Source organism: Aegilops tauschii, chromosome 4 (assembly GCF_002575655.3).
Source record: "Aegilops tauschii subsp. strangulata cultivar AL8/78 chromosome 4, Aet v6.0, whole genome shotgun sequence".
NCBI lineage: Eukaryota > Viridiplantae > Streptophyta > Magnoliopsida > Poales > Poaceae > Aegilops > Aegilops tauschii.
This window is the reverse complement of record NC_053038.3, coordinates 103,283,189-103,307,630: the sequence shown is the minus strand read 5'-3', so window position 1 is coordinate 103,307,630 and position 24,442 is coordinate 103,283,189. Positions and strand designations below refer to the sequence as shown.

Sequence of the window (24,442 nt, the reverse complement as noted above, 5' to 3'; positions counted from 1 at the left end):
TTTTGAAGAGGAGAATGATGAGTACGAGGAGGATGACAACGAAGTTGATCTCCATGACAACAATGTGGGTGATCTCGACCAATATCATGTGCAAGAGACAATGGACCAATCCATCCCTTTTTCCCGTGCATATGCATCGGACTCGGATGACGATGGTCCCGATGAAGAAGTTGATGAGGAGGAGTTCACGCCGAAGGAGGCCCAAGCATTCAAGAAGGTATTCGGGCGGGATCACAAGACACCATTGTTCAAGGACCTTAGTCCCGCGGATGATGCTGTTGTGGATGGTGGCAAATGCATATCTCTTGGAGCTAGGCCAAGTTCTCACCGTGATTTGGAAGACGGCAAGAACGGGATATATCCCGGTTGTGAGTTTCAATCCTTCTTGGAATTGAAGATATGGCTCGACAACTACTCGGTTACACATTATCGTCCACATAAAGTGGCCAACTCGGACGTCAATGTGCGTTACACGGTCAAATGTGAAGTGCCAAGATGTCCATGGATTGTGCGTGCAAGGCCATGGAAAGGAGGTCCCACTTAGCGCATAGTGAGTTGTCTACCAACTCACATGTGCCGGCACAAGAATGCGGATGGCGAGCTTGTGTACAAACAACACGGACAACTCATGTCCGAGTTCATTGCTTACAGGTTATCCAACCAAATATCCACACTTCCAATAATGAGCATCAAGAGTGTCATTGACCTTGTGAAAGCCATCTTTCATTACAAGGTGAAGTACGGCAAGGCATGGAAGGCGAAGCAAGCCGCATTCAAGATGTTGTATGGCAATTGGGAGGAAGCATACAACCGACTCCCTAGGTTGTTGTTAGCTATGGCTGCCACAAACCCAGGCATGGTTCATGTGGTTGAGCCTCATGGGCACCAAACATTGATTCATAACGGGAGGACCGTCCGAGTATTTGGCCGTGCATTTTGGGCCTTTGAGCAATGCGTGAGGGCTTTTGAGCATTGTCGGCCCGTCATCGCCATTGATGGCACATTCTTGACCGGACAATACAAGGGCACTTTATTGGTTGCAATAGCAAGTGATGCCATTAACCGGGTGTTGCCTTTGGCTTTTGCTTTGGTTGAGGTAGAGAACAATGATAACTGGGAGTGGTTCTTGCGTCAATTGAGAACAAGGGTATTACCGGCTGAAAGGGAAATTTGTGTCATATCGGATCGCCATCCAGGAATTCTAAATGCGGTGGTGGTTGACATTCCCGGACATACAAAGTTGCACCATTGATGGTGCATGAGGCACTTTTGTGCAAACTTCTATAGGGCATGTGGTATCAAGGAGTTGGCCGATGATCTTCAAGATTGTTGTCTCGCTTTCACCAACAAGCGGTTTGCCACATTGTTCAATGCATTGCTCAGACACAAGAAACTTGACCCCGGTGGTCTTGAATTTCTCAATAGGAACATTGTCGAAAGGAATATGTGGGCACATGCTTTCGATGAAGATGGCCGGAGGTACGGTCAAATGACAAGCAATATGGCAGAATGCTTCAATAAGGTGCTCAAGGGTGTACGTGCATTACCCGTGACGGCAATAGTTCAATACACATTTCACAAGATGAATGGATACTTTTTAGAGTACTCAATGGAGACGAATAAGCAGATTGCTGGTGAGAACAAGGATAAGCACAAGTACAATTTCCCACCAAAGGTTGAATAATGGTTGGACTTTCAATCACGAAAGGCAGACTCCCAAGAAGTTGTACTATATGACGACAGCGAGTGGAAGTATGAGGTGAAAGAGCCTGGAGAAACCACAAATGATGGCCACCAAGACGGAGGCCGCGCTTTCAAGGTCTCCCTAACACGGTGTGATTGCAGCTGCATGAGGCCATCGTTGCTTCATCTCCCATGCTCGCACTTGTTAAACGCATCCCGTGTTAGGAATGTGCACGTCAATCACCCTCTTACCGTGAGGGAGTCCGAGTTCTCAATCATGATGGTAAAGAATACATGGGCTCCCCGGTTTCAGCCATACTTGGACCAATCACAATGGCCGGAGTATCATGGAGTTCAACTATGGCCGGACCCGAAATTGAAGGTCGTTAGACGGGGAAGACATAAGACAAAGCGACTTAGAGGTGACATGGACGGATGGGGCCGTGGTGGCGGTGGAGAATACGGCACCGGCCAATTCCAAGAGCCTCGTGAGCAATCCCGTTGTGGGGACTGCAGTCATGGGGGACACAACACAAGAACTTGTCCCAAACCAAGAAAAAGATCAAAGAAAAATGATGCAAGCACAAGCCAAGAAAATGATAGCCAACCAAGTCAACCAAGTCAAACAAGTGCCCAAGTGCCAAACCAATCAAATCAAATAAGCCAACGAGGAACTAGGCAACAAAGAGGGAGTCAACTAGGTCTTAGAAGAGGCCGTGGTGATGGTCTTGGCCGTGGTGGTGGTGGTGGTGGTAGAGGTCGTGGTGGTGGTAGAGGCCGTGGTGAAGGCCTAGGCCGTGGTGAAGGCCTAGGCCGTGGTGATGGGCTTGGCCGTGGTGAAGGCCTAGGCCGTGGTCACGGTCTTGGCCGTGGTGACGGTCTTGGCCGTGGTGGTGGTAGAGGTCGTGGTGAAGGCCTAGGTCGTGGTGACGGTCTTGGCCATGGTGGTGGTAGAGCCCGTGGTGGTGGTCTAGGCCGTGGTGGCGGTAGAGGCCGTGGTGGTGGTCTAGGCCGTGGTGGTGGTAGAGGCCGTGGTGGTGATCTTGGCCTTGGCGGCGGCCGTAGTGAAGGAATGTTCTCTTGCCTCCGTGGACCATTGCCATATGTGACTTACTATGATCTTGTTCTTTTGGCTCAATGCTTGTGTTGTCATTTTGCATTGTCTGACTAACTATTATATGCCATTTTCATAGGTATGAAAACAATGAAGGGGGTGGAGGACACAGAGGGGGAAGGTGAGATCCCTTGGTGATGGGAGGAGGAAGAAGAAGAAGAAGAAGAGAGGAAGAAGAAGAAGGGACAAGGACCGTGACCTTCTTATGAACCAAAATGTGTGCTACTATGTGCTATGAGACCTAAATGACTATGTGTTTTGGCTCAATGTTTGTGTATGACTATGTGATTGGACTACTCTATTGCTATGTGTGTATGACTATGTGATTTGGACTACTCTATGTGCTATGTCTTCTTTCTGTGTTTTGGACTACTACATGTGATTTGGATATGATTATGTGCCATCTATGTGAATCACAAAACATAAAAAGCACTTGGTATTTGAAAACAGCAGATAGTGCAGCGCCTAGAAGCTGGCGCTGCACTGTATATTGCAGCGCCTTACACACGGGCGCTGCACCATGACTTAGCTTTTTTTTGGTGGCAAACCTACTGGAACTGCTCTGTTGCTCTCTGGACTGGCATGTCCAGGTGTGCAGCGCCCAAGGCCTGGGCGCCACACTACACAGCGCAGCGCCTCTCCCATAGGCGCTGCACGGCTGGACATGCCAGTCCAGAGAGCAACAGAACCGTTCCAGTAGCTTTTCCACCCAAAAAATTGCTAAGTCAGAGTGCAGCGCCTAAGGGAGAGGCGCCGCACTATACTGTGCAGCGCCCAATGATGGCGCTGCACAGTATAGTGCGGCGCCTCTCCCTTAGGCGCTGCACTCTGACTTAGCAATTTTTTGGGTGGAAAAGCTACTGGAACGGTTCTGTTGCTCTCTGGACTGGCATGTCCAGCCGTGCAGCGCCTATGGGAGAGGCGATGCACTGTGTAGTGTGGCGCCTAGGCCTTGGGCGCTGCACACCTGGACATGCAACAAAGCACTTCTCCAGCAGTGCAGCGCCCATGGACGAGGCACCACACTTATAATGTGCAGCGCCTAGCCCTTAGGCGCTGCACATCTGGACATCTATTAGGCTGCACCCACCCCCTCCCACCCATCCCCACCCCACACACCCCCACCCCCCACACAAACCTGAAGCTCAGTGCCTCCCCTCTGCCCTCCTCTCTCCCCCTCTCAAATCCTTCTCAGATCTAGAGTATTTGACCGTGGATTTCGAAGCCAACCCCTCCCTTAAGGTAATCTCCTCCGATCCCCTCATTTTCATCCATAGGAATTGTCACATTTGCTCAAATCTAGCTAGTTTGGGGAAACCCTAGTTTTGGCTTGGATTTGGAAATTTGTGTTGAATCATGTTATGTTTCTTTGCTAATTAGGTATGGTTAGGCTTCATACTATGGTACGGTTAGGGTTATGTGTGTTTGATGTTGGTGTTAGGGTTATGCTATGGTTAGGGTTGTGGTTATTGTTAAGTGGGGGTTAGGGTTAACCAAGAATTCTCGGTTTTGTAGGCATGGCTTCATCCGGTTCCATGACGAGGCCACCGTGTGCTAACCAAGAAGACATGCCGAACAAGTGGGAGGACACATCTTTGGACAAGGTGAAGGAGAAAGATGTCAACATCCCGCCATGTTGGTGTGGAGATGTTTGCAAGGTGAAGGTGTCCACCGACCGAAAGAAATCATGGACGGAAGGGCAGAGATATTTTGTATGCCGAACTATGCTTATGATCGTGCACTTCCAACTAACGCCTATGACCAACCACCGGTAAGCTCGAGAAGTAAAATGCTACTCTCAAATGTGTGTCAACACTAACAAAAATTTTGTATGCAGTCACCGCCTCCTCTATGCAAATACTTCACGTGGATAGATCTTGAAGTGCCAGAAGATGTCCAAAAGGACCAATACCAAGATTTTCTTAGGCGGCAACGACGGTTCGAAGAATCGTTTCGAAGAGGCTTGGAGGAAGAGCGTCGTCAGAAGGTGAGGATGGAGCGGAAGAAACGAGAGGAGGAGAGGGCACGCCAAGCGAAACTTGCTCGTGAGGAGGAGAGGGCAAGAAAGCTTGCAAAGGCTCGCGAGGCGCAAGAGGAGGACTCGGCACGTGACAAGAAGGGGAAATGGCCTCGCCCTACTCAGTAGGGACTTCGCTTCGGTGCACTCGTCGTCAACTATCTTCTAATGAATATGTCGTGAACTTGTGAGGTTATGTGAGATGTTGGTGAACTATCTTCTAGGGCAAGCTGCCATTTTTCATTTGTAATGAATGTGTCGTGAACCATGTCGTAGTAATGTTTGAATTGTCTTAAGTTATGAACTCATCGGCATAAAATTTGTGTTTGTTCAAATTGCTGTGATGCTGCAGTCATTGTAAGTATTATGATGTTCCGGTGAATTGAACGTGCTGTAAACTCTGTTTTTCCAGTAAACAGCAGTGCAGCGCCCAGAACACAGGCGCTGCACTCTACTGTGCAGCGCCCAAGGGATAGGCGTCACACAGTACAGTGCAGCGCCTACGTCTTGGGCGCTGCACTCTGACTTAGCAATTTTCGTGGATGGTCAGTGTTGCAAGCCTTCTGTGGCTCTCTGGATAGCCATGGCCAGTTGAGCAGCGCCTATGGGACGGGCACTGCACTGTATAGTGCGGCGCCTCAGCGTTGGGCGCTGCACAGTACAGTGCAGCGCCTAACTGTTGGGCACTGCAGTGCTGTTAACTGCTAAACTGCATAAACAGATGCCATTTTGGCCTCATGCAGCACTCACATAACTTGAAAATCACTAAAAGTATTGTAAACTGCACATACTGAACAAAGAGAACTAATAACTTGAACATCACATCATTTAGGACAATTCAACATTACTACAAGTTCGCAAACACAAATACCACACTAGTAAGAGTTCACCAACATATAACATAACCTCACAAGTTCATCAACCTAATGAAACAGCTACAAGAGCACTTCCATAGTAACAAACACAAGCACTAATGCCTTCCGCGCGTGTTCCTGGTGCCACGCCTGCAGGCAATCTTCTTCCTGGGAGGACGAGCCTCCTCTTCCTGCACTTCCTCCTCCGCCTCCGCCTCATCATCCAAGCTAGCCATCCGCGAGGTCCCTACGACCGCCTTTGGGTTGCCTCTGTTGTCAAAGTCGTTGGGCGTGTACCGGCGTCTGGGATGTCCAGGCTTGAACATATATGCGGACCGAACTTGAGCGTCCGCCAAAGTCATGTCATCATCAAGCTCATGGCCCTATCACACAATCAAACAATAAGGTGAAGACCGGCGTCGTAATCAAGTGAGAATCACATCTAAAGGATTAGTCATACCTCTTGGGTGACCGCACCCTCATCATCCAGATAAGTATATGAGGAACTCACATCGTCCCCCTGATGGTGAGATGAGGGGTCTGATGGTGTACCAGACCTAGAGGCAGATGGTTCATCAAATTTGGGATCACGGCAATCGAGAAGATTCGATAACCGCCTTAACTTCTTGGCCGGACGCTGTAACATGAACAAGTGTATAAGATATCAAACTCCGCAACATAGACTGGCTCTCATAGTGAATGCGATATGTACCTTGAGGAATGCTCGTAGTGAACCATCATCATTGCCTTTTCCAACCGGTGTCTTCTCCAGAATAGACTGGCTCTCATCAGCTGCTTTCTTGATCTCGGTGCGCTGCGGATGAGAAAGAATGAACACGTTAGCCATTCAAACATGTGTAATACGGCCAACGGGAAAGTAAAGAAGGGAACACTTTGTTGGGGAACGTAGTAATTTCAAAAAAAAATCCTACGCACACGCAAGATCATGGTGATGCATAGCAACGAGAGGGGAGAGTGTGTCCACGTACCCTCGTAGACCGAAAGCGGAAGCGTTAGCACAATGCGGTTGATGTAGTCGTACGTCTTCACGATCCGACCGATCAAGTACCGAACGTACGGCACCTCCGAGTTCAGCACACGTTCAACTCGATGACGTCCCTCAAACTCCGATCCAGCCGAGCTTTGAGGGAGAGTTCCGTCAGCACGACGGCGTGGTGACGATGATGATGTTCTACCGACGCAGGGCTTCGCCTAAGCACCGCTACGATATTATCGAGGTGGATTATGGTGGAGGGGGGCACCGCACACGGCTAAGAGATCCAAGGGATCAATTGTTGTGTCTCCAAGGGGTGCCTCCCTCCCCGTATATAAAGGAGTGGAGGAGGGGGAGGGGGCCGGCCACCCTAGGCGCGCCCCATGAGGAGTCCTACTCCCACCGGGAGTAGGACTCCCCCCTTCCATGTGGGAGTAGGAGAGGAGAGGGAAGGAGAGAGGGGGGAAAGGAAAGGGGGGCGCCCCCCCTCCTTGTCCAATTCGGACTGGGGGGAGGGGGCGCACGGCTGCCCCTTGGCCGCCCCTCCTCTTCTCCACTAGGGCCCAATAGGCCCATTAGACTCTCGGGGGGGGGGGCGTTCCGGTAACCCCCCGGTACTCCGGTATATGCCCGATACTCCCCGAAACCATTCCGGTGTCCGAACATAGTCGTCCAATATATCAATCTTTATGTCTCGACCATTTCGAGACTCCTCGTCATGTCCGTGATCACATCCGGGACTCCGAACTACCTTCGGTACATCAAAACACATAAACTCATAATATAACCGTCATCGAACTTTAAGCGTGCGAACCCTACGGGTTCGAGAACTATGTAGACATGACCGAGACACGTCTCCGGTCAATAACCAATAGCGGAACCTAGATGCTCGTATTGGCTCCCACATATTCTACGAAGATCTTTATCGGTCACACCGCATAACAACATACGTTGTTCCCTTTGTCATCGGTATGTTACTTGCCTGAGATTCGATCGTCGGTATCTCAATACCTAGTTCAATCTCGTTACCGGCAAGTCTCTTTACTCATTCCGTAATACATCATCCCGCAACTAACTCATTAGTTGCAATGCTTGCAAGGCTTAACTGATGTGCATCACTGAGTGGGCCCAGAGATACCTCTCCGACAATCGGAGTGACAAATCCTAATCTCGAAATACGCCAACCCAACAAGTACCTTCGGAGACACCTGTAGAGCACCTTTATAATCACCCAGTTACGTTGTGACGTTTGGTGGCACACAAAGTGTTCCTCCGGTAAACGGGAGTTGCATAATCTCATAGTCATAGGAACATGTATAAGTCATGAAGAAAGCAATAGCAGAATACTAAACGATCAAGTGCTAAGCTAACGGAATGGGTCAAGTCAATCACATCATTCTCCTAATGATGTGATCCCGTTAATCAAATGACAACTCATGTCAATGGCTAGGAAACATAACCATCTTTGATCAACGAGCTAGTCAAGTAGAGGCATACTAGTGACACTATGTTTGTCTATGTATTCACACATGTATTATGTTTTCGGTTAATACAATTCTAGCATGAATAATAAACATTTATCATGATATAAGGAAATAAATAATAACTTTATTATTGCCTCTAGGGTATATTTCCTTCACACTTTACCACATAGTTAATCACCGGAACAGCAGGGACTCCTTGCCCTGCCCTGACATCTCTGTTGTACTTCCCCTTTGATAGCTCCTCAAAGTTTACGGGTTCTTCAAGAATATCCTCATTATATGCCTGCGGGCATATCTCAACTCGAGTATTTTCAAGAAGCCATCGTATGTAGTTATCAAAAGCAAGTGAGTTATGCTCACGAAGCTGGGCGCGTGCACTGCTACGAGCTTGCTCCACACAAAGATGGAAGCGGGTAACATACGAAGCATGATGCTTGTCCCGGTCCTTTATCTTCCGTTGCCTTTTCCTGTCCAACCTGCATGGTACAAAACCAAACATTAGCAAAATCAAGAAGGAGTGACGATGCTTAGTCAATACGATTCATGCTCTCTTACCTATGAAGTGCTTTGTCCGTATCCACCCATTCCAGCGGGTGAGCCTGGAACAGACCAAACTGACGAAACACGCGATGTGGCAAATGAAACTCAACCGCCCAGTTGCATATCAGTGGGCACCGCATAAGCTAGAGATCCCTATCCCGCAAGCACATCGGGTTGATGGAAAACTCCTCGGTGTACCCAAGTCTGTCATCGGCGCCATATGGCTGCCATACCACCTATGAAATAGGGCAACAATGCAAAATTAGTGACTTTTTTTCAGGCAAGCATGAGAAATGACTGAAGTAATGACCTCGTTACCTGCTCAGGCGTAATCGTGTCCAACTCGGCAATGTACTTTTGGTACATGAGATTGACATCGTTCGTCATCTCGGAAACCACATCCCACTTGTAAGCCCAAGGGGGGCGCTGTAATTCGTCATCTTCATCTTCATACCAAGGATTAAACCTGACGCTCTTCGGGCGTCCAACAGGCAGACGCTCCCAGCTTCATACAGAAAGTAGAAGCATATTACCACCAATGCCTGCACTATTTGTGATCCTGCAACACGCATCGTCCAGCTGCATATGAAAGAAAAACAATGTTAAGTTGACAGCAAGGTTGCATTGGTAATGAAGAAATGAGTTGATAACAAAACAAACCAACTACTTGTCGGTACAAGTACGCAAGAGTCGCTGAACCCCAGCTCCATTTGCTATCGAAGACAGTCAACGCCTTCAGCCACATCCATGGAGCGTTCTTGCCCGTGGAGTCAGGAAACAAAGTCCTCGAGACAACGTACCACATATAGACACGAGCATGTGTCTGGATCACATCATCAGTGGCATCCGCGGGGCACGTCGCAAAGTTATTTTGAATCCACGTGAAAGCAGCTCCGGTTGCTTTACTTTCCCTCTTCTTCTTCTCTTCTCCCTCCTCTACCTCAGCCTCAGCCTCGGTAGGAGCCATACCGATAAGAGCAATCATCTGCTCGCGCCACCCATCAGAATCGGTGCTCATACAGAGAGGCCTCCCGTCGATAGCAAGACCGGTGATCAACGAGACATCCTCAAGCGTCACGGTCATCTCCCCAGTCCGAAGATGGAAACTGTGCATCTCCGGACTCCACCGATCAGCAAGAGCGGACACCAGTGGAGCGTTCAAATTCGGCGTGGACCAGCTGACCAACTGAATCCACGGGAGTAGTCCTGCCTGCTTGATGTACGGTGTGTACCGCTCATCGTAAGGCATGGCAGGACCAGAGACCCCGTGATACCGAATCTTCAGAGGTTCAAGCTTCTGCAAAAAACAAGTAATGACCAATCTTAGGGCATGTAAATTTCAACTAAAGGCAAATTTGCAAAATATTTAGATTACTCGTTATTACCATCTCCTTCTCGCGCATCATGTAGGCCCGGTGTTTCGTGTCGTAGACATCATCGAGAAGCCAAACCATCCTTACAAATTTCAAATAATAAACATATATGAGTTCATCTTAAATATCGGTATACACGCAACATTTCATATGTGTTCATCTAAACATCTCATATGTATTCATCTACAAGAATCTCAACATCTCCTTCTCACACAATGAATAAATGATTGTAAATTCTCATATATATCTCGTATGTCATATGTGTTCAAGTAAATCAACATCTCATATTTCAAATAAACTCAACATCTAATATGTATATAAAAAAACTCAACATCTCAGATATAGCTACAAAACTCAACATCTCATAATTATCTACAAAACTAGGCATCTCATATATATCTAAAAAAATAAACAATCTAGGTTTCACTAACAAGAATCATATAGTACCGGGTATGACTACACATCCTCCATCACAACACCCAATCTTGGACAATAAAGATCCAAACCAAGCAAATCAAAGGTTCCACCTAATCTTGGGCAAATCCCTAAAATTGCAACGAATTTACGGAGGAAAAGAAAGGGAACGGAGGAGTTTACCTAGTAGGAGGGATTGGAGATCGAATCCATGCCTCAAATCTTCAGATCTGAGAGGGGTGTGGGGGGGATCCGAAGGGGGCGCCGCCGCCGCTCTCTGTACAGAGAGCAACTTCCTGAAGAGGGGGAAGAACTGCCTGGGAGGGGCTGGCCCGATGCGGCTTAAGTCAACGTGCAGCGCCCAAGCGATAGGCGCTGCACTTTCCACAGTGTGGCGCCCAAGCCTTAGGCGCTGCACTGCTGTCTGTGGGGCCGCAACTGGACCAGGGCTGCCACGCTGGCTGGATGTGCGACGCCTAAGGGAAGGGCGCTGCAGCGTTGGCTGCGGCGCCTCGCTGTCGGGCGCCACACGAAAGGGTCACCATTGTGAAAAAATTTCGTGAGTAGGTCAATTTATGATTTGATTTCGCCCTCAGGTCAAATATGTGATTTCTGCCATTTAAGGCGCCCATCTGGATCGGTTTTTCACAACCGGTCAGTGACCTGGCCACCCGCCCAGGCGTTTGGGATGCCTGGCTGTAGATGCTCTTCGGACTTGCAAATTTCACAAAAGTTTCACAGGGAAGCCAGTTCAAATCACACACATATACAGAAGTATTTCACCGTCGCATCAGTAGTCCAGGTTCATCAGATGGTTGTCGGTATTACACATCTCTGCAAATGATATGCAGTCTGGGAGTGGTATTGGACAGTACATTATTTTATGCAGCGCAGCAGAACAATGCCCAACCTATCCAGCCCTACTTTTCCCCATAAACAATGAATTAACATGCTTAAAGTTTGCATGACACAATTTTCCACCATGAAAGGATGGACTAAAAGCAGATACAAAATTCGTGTATTCTTATACTCTAAGCTGCTAGCCTGCCAGTACTATTTATGTCTTCCTCTATGTTCACCCTTCAGGTAGTTACTTTACTTCCAGTGTTATATTCGAATTTCCGTGTTGTCAATTTGTAGCCCCTTTGAAATGTGCAGACAAATTCAATGCTGGTGGCAAAAACCTCGTCTTCGTGACATACCGTACTTCTGGATTCTCGAACCACTTCCGTGTATTGAGTCGATATCCTAGAAAAGTAAAGGCCATGCACAAACAGCCTTACTCAGCCACATGTCTTGATAGATGTCAAGAAGCACCACGATACCTATTATTTAGGTTCCAGATACATGTTTGGGAGGAACTAGGACGGGTCAGAGGCTGCCTGAAGCTTGGCAAGATTTGTCTGGAGCCGTCCCAAATGAAATGCAATGAGAAGCCAGACAAAGCAGAGCTGGTAACAAAAGGAATAAGCACAAGTCATTAGACCAATCTCCCAGGACCCCCAAAAAATGCAAAAAAAAATGCTGCACAGTTAATACCAAGATATTTATCTGGAAATTTGTAGGGACCGCATGGAACTTAATCGCTGAGAGTTCACTGAAACACAGTCGATTCCGAAAAGGTGTGTAATTACGCAACAAAAAAAACAAAAGGTGTAACTTAACTACTCCCTCCGATCCAAATTAATCGACGCAGCTCTAGTACAACTTTGTACTAGAGTTGCGTCAATTAATATGGATCGGAGGGAGTACAAAAGAGTGCAACTGGTATGGTGGCAGTAGTCAAGTAAGGTGTGCAGCGAGAGGTCATAGGCTCAAATCCCACCCAGCTCATTGACTATTCCTAAAAGCACATCTCCCACACGTATCTCTGCGCAGATCCAGCAACCACAAAATTGACTGAGTTATCAAAAAATCAGGCGATTGTGTTTAGCAAACCCATAAATTGTACTAGCTGTGAAATAAGAAGGGTCAGCAGTAGTTGGCAAGGTTAACCAGGTTTTAACATACAAGTAGAGATAGGTAAAATGTTTGAAGCAAGATATTTTAAATTTCAGCATGGATTATTTATTCAGTTGTGTTCAGCAGTTCAGCTAGCAAAGAACTCGCCAGACTTTGAACGCTTTGGTGGGAGTATACACACTTTTGAGCAGCCAAATATCCAGACATGGACATTTTACCATTCAAAGCATCTTCACACGAGAAAAGTGTATCTTAATTAGTTTCTAGCAAAGTATTAGTGCAACATCTGCATCAAGAATTACCTACTGAGGCACGATCAAACAGACTACAATGCCAAGGAGCTATCTTTGAGAGATTAAAAAACACATTAAACATACAATATGATATGGTAAACGGAAATGAGCAAGTAAATGATCAGACATGATTCATACCGGCAATGCATAGAGGTTGACAATGGATATTTTCTTCTCAAAGCTGCTGAAAAGTAATGTGTAAATTCCAGCAGCTGTCGCATCACCAAGCCTTTGAACAATAACATCTATACAGACCTACAAGAAAACGTTTATTTAGCCAAATTAATAAGACAAAATCAACACGGAAAATGGGCAGCAAAACAAGATAAAATCCACATGATTTGCCAATATCAGGCAAGATGCTTTAAAAAAATATTACACTTGCAATAAGGTGAGTACTCAACAGTAACAAAAGCACTCCTCGGTAGCAAATACTGTCTCCAAATTAGACTTTTTAGGTTATTGATGTACTCCTACTTCTATTTGCAGAGAGAAGTAGTTCCCCTGATGCGCCGCAATTAATTAGAAGGAAAAAATGTTGAATGCTTAAATTGTTCACTTGACGCCAAGTATCATGTTTCTAAAAAAGATAATCTGATCCCTACTATGGTGATCCAAGTTACTAAAATCATTCTGGGCCCAGGTGGACAGCTAGTGGACCTACCTCCAAATAAAATCAGGTGGAAACCGGTCAAAATGAGAGCGAAGGGTTATATCCCATGTATATGCTATTATCATTTGATCATCTATGGAGACCAAGTCATGCCTCATCATGTTTCCTAGTAGTTAGCATGCTCAAATTACATAACTCATTTTTTACCTTGGCTTTGTACTTCTCATCCTGTGAGACAACAGTAAATAATAACTCCCTTCCCGGTCTAGTCAAAACATAGGTAGTTACCTGCAACGAAGTTAAAAGATTGAGAAACAACAAATTAGAAGAATTATGTATTTATCTCAGAGTACACATGAAGATAGAAATAATAACATGTACTCCCTCCGTTTCAAAATACTTGTCGTGGTTTTAATTCAAATTTGAACTAAAACCAATACTTGTCGTGGTTTTAGTTCAAATTTGAACTAAAACCATGACAAGTGTTTTGGAAAGGAGGGAGTAGTAAATACAACAATTAGTAGGTACTCACAAACATCACCTAGTACCAAAACAACATTCAGTATGCCCTAAATCAGTATTTCTTTTGCCTAAATCAGTGTTGGTAGATGAAGAAAGTCGGTTGTGGCTATAACCCTTTTACCAAACAAGAATTTTGCAAACCACTGGCAGTATAATGATTTTTGATATATTAATTACATACAGAGCCAGCGCCTTGATTAATTTTGAGTATAACAGATGTTATCATGCATTGGTTCCAGATGCAACTAGATGAAGCTGCACTAATATTCGAACTGAAGCGAAAATGAATCCTGCCATTGATAATTTCTCAGCTTATTAACAATAGGAAAAATATACTAAAACACATAAGCTCTTTCATACGAAATCATTTGAGGGTACTAAACCAAAACTAACGCAAATTCAATGGTAATGGCTACTCAGCTTTTGCATATGGATTACCTTTACATGCATCTTTTTTATATCAACATCTAATGGTAGAAAACTGGTATCGAGAGTTCAGTAAGAGTGCCCTGGTCTATCGATACCTTTCGAATTGTTTCAGTGACAGCAACAGCAACCCAAGTTGGCCATACAGCAAGGGCAATCAAATTTGAGGCAGCAATAAATGGAGATGCGCAAATAGCAACTGTTACACCAGCTACTGTAAGGATATGACCCTGAAATAAATACTTGTTCAAATCATATACCCAGAAATTGATAGAGCGACAAGAATGTTATAATTACCATAATGCCATGTTTACCTATGATCTAAACAGGTCATACGAATGAAAAGAAAACACTAATCTACGTTGGTCATTGCAGAGTCTTCTAACTACCATTTGGCTAAGGCATATCTTGATTTGTCGATTTATATTGTTTTATTCACCACCAAATATCATTGTGGAATTGTTAGACAGCTAGAGTCACAGCATGCATCAGTTGGACTACACTGCATGAAGTTTGTCCCTTGACACAGATAATAGAAATGCAGAACTCATGGGTGTCTAATTGGAATTATCTCAGTGTGCACGGGAATTAGTTTCGAAGGGGAAGCGTATTGAGATTCCATCGCATGATGGAAGGTTATTTTCTTGAAAGTAATAACCGGGTGTCCCACAAAAGAATATTCAGCAAACACTATACACAGAAAAAATAGCAAAAACGGGAGGTGCACATTTATAAATTTTATTCAGTAATGCTATACTGCAATTACATTGTTGACGTGCTGATCTAGAAGTGGAAGTTATGATGGAATTACTATTGCAATTATGATTTGCATTAAGGAAACAAACAGCATAGATATTAAGAGAGGGTGATATAAGTTTGATTATATTTATATCTTTTAATAAGGTAATTCTTTGGTGATAACTTATCTGCCTGATATTCACTTATTCACACTGGAAAGGGGGTAATGAAGTAGAATAAAACGAGGATAATATCGAGATGGAAAAAATACCGTCAAAGTGAGCTGTCCGGCAAGAATAAAAACTGCTATAAAGCTGTTTATCAGTGCAAATGTTCTCCTTCTGGCAGTTGGGCTTGATATTGTAGTAGCAACTATAGTTACTTTCTGGAAATCAAGGAGAAAAGGTTGGGTGAGAAAAGGGAGGATCCTTTGTGTTCTACAATTTATTTAAGGAAGCAACATGCTCCCAGGATTGCACAACTTATCATCCATGTCATACACGAAAGGAGAACAATCATACCTGGAAGTAAAAGAAGGATGAGACAACTGCACTCAGCCATAGAAGCAGAGATATGTATATCAGGTAAGGCGAGCGCATGATCAGCCAGAAACCTTCAAACATCACAAAAATCCCAGGCTTTGTCTTTTGAGATTGGGAAGGTGTTCTAGGTGAAGGGACCAGCGAAGACATTTCATCACCAAGCTCGGTATTTTGACTTGGTTCTGCTCTGCAGTTTGTAATAAATTGGAATGTCTTAAATGCTCGCTTGTGAACAAAAGGAAGCACCAACAAGTCGAATAAAATCATCAGTAACACCTAAAAAATAATGTAAAAGCCCACCATTTTAACTCCTATTTTTTATCATAAATTTTTGAAACTAATAAAATCATTCCAAGTTAGTCATAAAGTGGACTATTCAGATTTCAGAGATTGTATTTGTGGCTCAAAGTTCGCTAAAGTTAATCAAGAAAGAAATTTTGCACATAAAACATGCTGGTTACTCATGTCAAAATTAACAGGAAAATAAGTCAAGAACTTGTAACTCATGCCCAGAAGGATTACATACCCTGTTGATAGCAATTCTGTTGAACCATGATTAGCATCAATGCAAATTCCTTTAGATGACAGTGCAGCAAGTTCCATCAAGAGGGAGGAAAATAGGAGCAGAACTGAGGAAATTTTAGTAAATATGACATTGCATCCATGAAAAATCAGACAGGAGCTCATTATGTTATTCAGAGGAACGTCCTAGATACGTACAGGGTCCCATCCATGCCATGCTTGCAGCAAACAAAGAACCAAAAAGTTGCCCTAGCGTAGCACCAGCCCCAATAAAACCAAACAATCTTGAACCTGACTGAATCAAAAGAGAAATAAGGATTTGAAAAGAACATGCGAAATGTCTAAGGGGTAACCGATATTTTCTGGTGCGGTTGTCAAATGATACCTCACTGTCCATGACATCAATTACCCTTGCCCAAGTGGATGATATTGTAATGAGATTAAGCAAAGCAACCTTCAGATGGAGAGAGTAATTCAAATGGACGATAGCTTAAATCTCAAAAACATGAACAGGATCATGCAATAGGAAATGGCTTACCCAAAGAAAGAAGCTTATTCTCACAACTATGTATAACCAGCTGTGGTTTCCCCACCCAGCAGGTTTATTTGAACTATCTTCACTTGACTTGATCATAATATCGACAAAAATAAACAAAAAATAAGTTTGGCCCTGCCTTCTTCGATTAGGAAATTTAGAAAGCGAGCAAAGTGGCTGGAGTGCAAGATGGCTGATGGATTCAAAAACAATTTTTTTTTCCGGTGTAATATCAACATGTGATATTAGCGAACTCCAGGGAAAACTAATCATGCATACAAAAAAAGAGAAAATAATCCACCATGTTATCAGTGTGTGTTACCTGGGCGGTAGATGGGGAGCCCGGCTTCGAGGCAAACCAAAGCACAAAAAATACAAGAAGGGATATGCTGAAGAACCTGTGTATCAAAACCAAAGCCTGAAATTGCAGGTACAGGTAATAGGAATTAGCTTGTCTCAGTGAAGAAGAAATAATTGCTAGTCCCTCCGTTCCAAAATAAGTCTTATTTGAACTAAAACCATGACACTTATTTTGGAAAGGAGGGAGTACTGGAAAATTTCTACTTCATAAAATCATCGCCAATTACCTGAATAAAAACAGGGGCTCGACAAAGGAAAATAACATAAGCTTATATTTAAAAATGACTTGCAGCCCTAGACATAAACCACATGAAATGGCAGACCATTGCAAAAACATACACTTTGTTCTGCTAAATACTACTCCCTCCGTTCCGATTTACTCGTCGTGGTTTTAGTTCAAATTTGAACTAAAACAACGACGAGTAAATCAGAACGGAGGGAGTAGTAAATAGTAAATAGGTTCTGGCGAATGTGTGTGTGCTTTAAACTAGGTCCAACAAGGCGTTTGGTTTGCAAATCTTGTCTTGGGTGTGATGGTTAGGGAAGTACAGTCCTTTGTTCTGTTGGATCCTTGCATTATTTGCATTGCTTTTGTCTGCTGTGGTTGAATTTTTTCCGTTAAACACGAGCAAACTGCAACGACCCAAGTGAGGAAGGCACGGACCCGGGACTTGGGGACGGACGGGAGCGAGAAGGCGAGGGATGCGACGGGGGCGGCGAGGACGGTGAGCACGAGCGAGCCGGCGAAGAGGCCCGGGAGGGCGCCGAGGCCCAGAGAGATGGCCCCCTCGTCCCGCAGCGGCAGCACCACGAAGTAGGCGCTCAGGATCTGCGTCACCCATGGAGTGAGGATTTTCCGTTCTCCGCTGGTGGCTGAATTTGGAAGGTACAGATTCGACGAGAGAGATGGCTTACGAAAAAGAAGGTTGAGGCGGCGCTCGTCAGCGGGGGCATCTCGTGGGGGCGGACGTCCACCAGGGCCGCCACCGCCGCCTCGGCGCGCGCGCGGAGCCGGTGGGTCTGAGCTGTCCCCGTCGTCTCCGCCATTCTCCCCTCCGGCCGGTGACCGGGCGGGTTGGAGTTGACTCGCCTCTGCCTCCCTTCCCTCCTTGTCAGCCCCATCATCTCTTCACTCGCGTTGTAATGTTGCTCGTGCTCGTGATATTATAATATTTGATTGATAATCTCTCTCTTCATTTTTATAAGACGTTTTGTAGTAGTATTTGATCGGCACTTCCAATGTATTGTCTCTTAACACTAGTAAATGCGCATGTGCAATACACGTTAATATTTAGGCAATATATTAATTGCACATGGATATTAGGTATATGCTATTGTTTGTGTGTTAATTCTGTAATTTGTACAATATTTGGTATGATATTAATTGCGCGTTAAACATGTTGAAGGTTCGCCATTGAAGCAGTCTAGATCGTTTGATTGACTTAGTTTGATGGCCGAGATCAATTGGATCTGCCCCTTTAGGTCTTTTTATATTGGTATAGATGTCATCCTTATTAAATTAGCAAAGATTTTAGTTTGAAATCCTTTCATTAATTAGCCATCCCTGCAGTTTTCTATGCTCTAATTTCTCAGGCCTGATTTTAGGCAGAAAAAGAAAAGGGCAAGGCTCGCAAAGAACAAAGTCTTAACACATTATCCTAGATATATAAAAATAAATAAAATACAATCATCCCAATGCATTGTATTTTAGGTGTTGTATCTCAGTGATATTGTATTTAATCGGTTTATTAAGGATTTATTTTGGAATTTTAACACTGTTTCCTAGCTGCAAAGAGAAGAAAAGAAGTGGAAAATAAGAAGATGAGGCACAAAAAATCAAACATTAATTGTACTGCACATAAAACTGAGTTAAGAGTCATATCTTAGGTAAGATACAACTCCACTCCCTCTTTTTAACTACAGTGCTACATCAGCAATTGTCTATACTAACGTATTGGGTAATATCATAAGTTAATGTCATAGTATCATAGATTTGTATTTTGGATTATCTTATTTACTGTCATGCAAAACATATATAGTATAAGAGCATCGTTAGTAGATCCCGTAAATAGACCACCTGTATACAGGACCCTCTAAAACAAATTTACGGTACCGCGAGGCATCAGGCAGAACAGATCCCGTAAACTCATGCCGTAAAAGTTTTCCTTTTCTTTTTCTCCTCACGCTTCTTCTTCCTCGAGATGCACGCATGGACGAACTCTTACTCCAACCGACCAGAACGGCGCCGCTCCGGCCCGCTGCCTACTCCGACGACGCTCCGGTGATGCTCCGGCGACTCTCTAATGACGCTCTGGCTTGCCGCGTGCTCCGGCGATGATCCGGCCGGCCGCCGGCGAGCTCCTCCGCCTGCTCGCTGCTCGCGCGTGGCGTCGCAGGCCCGTGCTCCAGCGTTGGCCGGTTTTACATGATCATGAAAAAACGGCTCAAATCCTCCATATTCGGTACGATTTTTTATGCCCTAAATCTGTAGGTTTGACCGTTCTTACGGGATCTACTAGAGATGCTCTAATACTCCCTCCATGCAATAATGTAAGACGTTTTTTGACACTATACTCAATCCTCTTTTTTTTTATTTTATCCTATGCACATTATCAAAATTACCTAGTTGACATGCACAATAACACTATGTGTGATACTCCAATTACGGACACCCTTATACCAAAACGTCCGTGGTGGTACAGGGTAAGCATGATTTGATTAGAAGTCACTCTACCCATCTCTCTTCCCTCACATTGCACGGTTGCTTGTGCTTGCGGTCAAGATATTATTGGATTTTATTTGGTTGCACTTTACCTACTCCCTCCATGTCTATATATAAGGCCATTTCATATTTTTATCTCTAACTTTGATTATTGAATTTTCCAAAACAATGAGTTATATGCAACAAAAAGTATGTCATTGAATGCACATTTTAAAGAACCTTTTGATGATATATAATCCATATTTTGTTGACCAAAATTATAAGTTCAAATTTGACTCGAAAAACAAAAAATGGCCTTGTTTTCAAAGATGAAGGAAGTACAACATTTTGTTCTATTTATCTTATGTGCTTGAAATTTTATATTCTTTTCGTGGAGTCCTTCACTTAAGAAAGAGTTCAATGACATAAAAGAATGTATCCTCGCATGGTATTTGTTGCATGAAGACAATTCTGGAAATCATGTTCCCGTCATGCATTTATTAACATGTTTTTTTATGTAGAATATGAATGTTTGCAATAGAGTGCTTTTTTATTTTGGGTTTTTATCATTTATGCCACTAGTTATATCCCACTACTCAGTTTTGCCATTAGAAGTTACGACTACTCAAAAATGCCATCGTTCTGTGAGATGCTCGCTAGAAAATGCCATTAGATATCTAAAAAATGCCATTGCTCTATCAGATTTTTGCTCAAAAATGCCATTAGACATCGTTATTGTCAGGTCAAACTCGTTGACCATGTTATATGGTAAAAATACCCCGACCCACATGTCAGTTATCTCTATCTCACAATGATAAGTGTGGGCCCCACTTGTCAAAAGTAAGCAAGCGAATAATTTTACAAGAAAATAAAAATGTTGTTGGGGTCAAGTGGGGCCAACACTTTATTGTAGTGAGATAGCGGCAGAGCTAACATGTTGATTCATAGGTATTTATGTCATTATAACATGGCAAATAAGATTTGAGCTGACAGTAATAATGTCCAGTGGCATTTTTGAGCAATTGAAATTCCTAGTGGCAAGCAAAACCTCAACCAAAAATTTGGCAACTAACTCTTTGGTAGGGGCAATCCATTTGTTAGCATGTTCAACGGCAAAGGGGACAAGAAAATCTACCTCTTCACCGACCGAAATCTGATAGTCAGAACAAGGCATATGACGAGACTAGAGCCCCATAGCAGACAGACTGAAACTCGATTTAGTATCTACAGTTGTTCAAATGTCATTACAAATTAAACATTGACGAAGTAATAAGTACAACACGGCTTCAAGTTGACATAATAAACTGCTCGTCATGCCGCTCCCTTTATAATACAAAGCATCCACAGAATGCAGGAGCAGCAGCACAAGGCAAAAGCCAGACGAATTTTTGGACACCTATGTACAACAAGGAAGAACTAGTGCATAATGTTCGTCTGGGTTTACGCAGCCTGGTGTGGCCTTTCTACCTTTATGCATCGCGCAACAAACCCTCCTCGGAGAATGGCCCGACCATCGTCTTTTTGCCAGCATCGCACGCTTGGACGATGGTACATATATCGTTCTTCTCGAGGAACTTCTCTCCGTTCACCAGGATGAGAGGGATGTATTGCAGGACCAATCGTTTGCACTGTCGAACAAGAAAATTATCAGCCTGTGCATCCTTTGCGTGCTATATATTGAACATTAACCGAAGAAGCTGAGATGTCTCCTTTGCGCATTATTTTGTTTTTAAAAGATGAGCCGGATATAGCTTACTTGCTGTTCATGACCTTCGATCTTCTTGCACTCCTTGAGGAGAATTTGAATTATCTCAAACTACAGATATCATATGGAAATTATTAAAGGCGGACACAAGGTAAAGGTGAAGACACCGACGATGCAAGTGAGATAAAGGAAATACCTCAGCATCAGGATCCTTCAGTTTGGACAAAACTTCATCCATGAGGTGGTGGCAAAACACACATGTGCTCTCACTTCTCACACCAGACAGAAGAGCATTGTCCCTGCAGAGGCCATTTCGTTTGCAGAACTCTTCTGGCTTGATCTCAGCGATCTTGGCAAATAAGAGAGTTGCATAGGAGTCCACAAACTCAACACACTGCAGAGACAGAATGTCCATGCTTAGAAAAATCTATAAACTATTTCTGTTTAGGGTATCTTTTTATCAAGAAAATATAATCACTATGCATGTACTATCTTTTTATCAATCTTTCTACAGTACCTAAAACTCGGTATGTACCGAATTACAGACCAAAGCGTTCAAAATTACTACCTTCTTTTCCAAAGAGAATGTCTGAGAACAAGCTTCATGAAGGACCTCCATCATCTTATCTTGTGATTGTTTCTGACTAAGATAGCTAAGAGCTTCATCTGTAAACTTCTCACAAGCTGGGCATAGTGGGCTGCCCCTCTCAACACGCACGGGAATTTTGCTCAAAGTTAGTTGATCGTTGATGATTTGACCAGGGCCTCGAGCCTCCTCCTGGATATCAAGAAAAACTGGGAACAAACAAATCAGATGTTACTGGCCAGAACAATTGCGGACACAAGGAGGAATATCTCCATAAACCTGAATCTTCTAACACCGAAGATGATATGCACTATCATGTATTCTTGTGTGTATCAACATATACTAGAAGTTGACGATGTTAACAATGACATAGACCATCCAAATTCTATCCTTATACAACCATGCATGATTTATATATGTGGATTGCCTAGCCCTTTCCATCAGTTCGGACTTTTGGTTGCGTTGGCTAGTGCATGAAGCTTAACTTGGTATCAGGGCCTAAGGTCTTGAGTTCAAGTCCTGGCTTTCGCAGTTTATCCAAAAAATTGCTGTTGCCCCTTCTATGTCAACATATAGCCCTCTTGAGCCATACCTCTGAGTCTATCCACGTGTTGACTTTCCGCGTCACACGTGAGAGGGTGTTGAAGTGTATATGTGGATTGACTAGCCCTTTTCATAACTGATATCATGGAAGCAATTGGACGATATGACAACTTCAATTTCGACACCAATACTACGAACTCGCATAAGAAGATTTCACAACAGGTGTATCCTTAATTCCAGTTCTAATTCCAACCCCAAGCCACTGATCTCGATTTAGAGATGAATGAACAACATAACTACCATCATATGGGATTGGAAAGGGGCTGTTGTGTGAGATATACCAGTGCTCCGGCCTTGTGCGCTTCCGAGGCTGACGAGCAGCAAGAGGAGTAGACAGAAGGGCAATCTCAGTCCTAAGCCCATCGCGCGACAGGTTCCCACGTTGACCTGCAAAAAATAGGAATCATCACATATGGAATTAGCAAATCCATCAATCAGTTTTGATCAGAAAGCCGCAGGAAAACGAAAGGGGTGAATTAGTCTCATGAACAGCAGCTGAGCCTGTAATATCTCCGTTCCAATTTCAGAAAATTTCACATATAACAAAGCCAACGACGCAAAGAACCACGAAACCGACCGGTAAAGCCGATCGAATCGACCGGGCCAGGTCAACAGAATCATCAACAGGAGGAGGGAGCGGATCGATCGGGGAAGGCGCGATGACACCGAACGAATCGGAAAGCTCGAGCAAGGGGGTGGGGGGACGCCGCGATCCGAAATCCGAGGCTCACGGGGAGAAACGAAATTGGAAGCGAGCTGAGAATCAGACCTACCCTGCGGTTGGGGAATCGAGTCGAGCAGGCAGCCGCCGGGAGGAGCAGGTGGTGGTGCGTCGGGGTCGTCCTGATCTTTTTTCTGTTTTGTGTATCGTGTATAGCGTGCTCGCGATTATAGAAGTCTGGTGATGGGGCTAAATAGGGCGTGGGTGGGGGTGGGTGATTGATCTCGCTTCGCCTTCGGAGTTGGGTTAGCGTGGAGGTTTTGGATCCGTGGAGGGAAGAAGTTGAGACGGTTAAGCAAGAGTAACTGCTTGTTATTATTATTGCAAGTACTACTATCATTACTATGCGTATGAGTATACTAATACAAATGCCCGTGCGTTGCTTCGGGCGATAAAAGGGGCACAACATGCTTTATGTATCATGTTATGCTATTTTTTAAATTATTAACATTCTTTAATTTCCCAAAAAATTGCTTCAAAAATTGCAAACATTTTTTGGATATGACAAACATTTTGAAAAAACTTACAAACATTTTTTGATTTCACACACATTTTATTAAAAATTTATCATCTTTTAAAAATTTTGGAACTTTTTTAAAGTACAAAATTATTTAAAGGAGAACAAAACAGAAACGAAAAAGAAAAATAAGAAAACAAAATTTAAAAGCAGACTGCTGGCACATGGCCCAAACAGGCGCGCTGTATCTTCTCCCAGTGCACAGAGCACAGTATTATAGATGGTTCATACTGCATTGGCTGGCCCAGACGCCTGTGTGAAATAATTTTTTTTGTCATTTATAGGTGGCATACACCTCTAGAGCGGGCATGGCAGAGCCGCAAATAGGCTGCAGCCTTGCCAGGGGCGGCATAGGAATGCGCCGACAACCACGAATAGTAATAGAAACACTCGAGCCTCACTCACTGCTCAACTCCCCTCACTCTGTAACAGAAAAATCACACCTGCAATGGCTGCAACATAAGTACGTCAACATCAGTCCAACACCGAATCAATCTACCTCCATTGGCTCTCTCGCGGCCCTATTTCACCACTGCAGCAGCCAACTCCACATATAGCGACCCGATCCCAATGAACCGTAGTCTCTGTGTTTAAGTGTCATCCCTGGATCGGTATTGCTGACA

General features: G+C 44.2%; 2 protein-coding genes across 4 annotated transcripts; both read right to left on the bottom strand.

Annotated features, from left to right (window-relative positions):
• Positions 1–11,240: 11,240 nt before the first annotated feature.
• LOC109775314 (uncharacterized) lies at positions 11,241–18,161 on the bottom strand. 3 transcript variants are annotated; one of them, XM_020334064.4, is made up of 14 exons: positions 17,902–18,161; positions 17,651–17,815; positions 16,949–17,044; positions 16,630–16,716; positions 16,477–16,545; positions 16,290–16,386; positions 16,096–16,198; positions 15,549–15,756; positions 15,299–15,412; positions 14,388–14,519; positions 13,549–13,629; positions 12,867–12,983; positions 11,799–11,924; positions 11,241–11,721 (listed from the first exon to the last, which is right to left on the bottom strand). In XM_020334064.4, exons 1-13 carry the CDS (start codon positions 18,109–18,111, stop codon positions 11,835–11,837), a joined length of 1,569 nt encoding a protein of 522 aa, XP_020189653.2. In that variant the 5' UTR covers positions 18,112–18,161; the 3' UTR covers positions 11,241–11,721; positions 11,799–11,834. The 3 variants fall into 3 exon arrangements, with proteins under 3 accessions (XP_020189653.2, XP_045083396.1, XP_020189655.1); XM_045227461.2 differs by having other exon boundaries at positions 11,821–11,924; positions 17,902–18,139; XM_020334066.4 differs by having other exon boundaries at positions 11,241–11,924; positions 16,949–17,024; positions 17,902–18,087.
• Positions 18,162–20,881: 2,720 nt separating this feature from the next.
• Positions 20,882–23,609, bottom strand: LOC109775315 (uncharacterized). The gene is made up of 6 exons (XM_020334067.4): positions 23,355–23,609; positions 22,863–22,968; positions 21,961–22,187; positions 21,589–21,786; positions 21,444–21,503; positions 20,882–21,315 (listed from the first exon to the last, which is right to left on the bottom strand). The coding sequence occupies exons 2-6, from the start codon at positions 22,942–22,944 to the stop codon at positions 21,157–21,159; spliced, it is 726 nt and encodes a 241-aa protein (XP_020189656.3). The 5' UTR covers positions 22,945–22,968; positions 23,355–23,609; the 3' UTR covers positions 20,882–21,156.
• Between the last annotated feature and the right edge of the window lie 833 nt (positions 23,610–24,442).

Excerpts from the sequence above, each read along its gene's own strand:
- LOC109775314 (XM_020334064.4), bottom strand. The coding sequence starts at position 18,111 with ATGATGGGGCTGACAAGGAGGGAAGGGAGGCAGAGGCGAGTCAACTCC. Across the intron at positions 14,520-15,298 it reads CCGGACAGCTCACTTTGACG|GGTCATATCCTTACAGTAGC; the intron begins GTATTTTTTCCA and ends TATTTATTTCAG. Across the intron at positions 12,984-13,548 it reads ATGAGAAGTACAAAGCCAAG|GTCTGTATAGATGTTATTGT; the intron begins GTAAAAAATGAG and ends GTTTTCTTGTAG.
- LOC109775315 (XM_020334067.4), bottom strand. The coding sequence starts at position 22,944 with ATGGGCTTAGGACTGAGATTGCCCTTCTGTCTACTCCTCTTGCTGCTC. Across the intron at positions 21,504-21,588 it reads TGAAGGATCCTGATGCTGAG|TTTGAGATAATTCAAATTCT; the intron begins GTATTTCCTTTA and ends TGATATCTGTAG. Across the intron at positions 21,316-21,443 it reads TCGAAGGTCATGAACAGCAA|TGCAAACGATTGGTCCTGCA; the intron begins GTAAGCTATATC and ends CTTGTTCGACAG.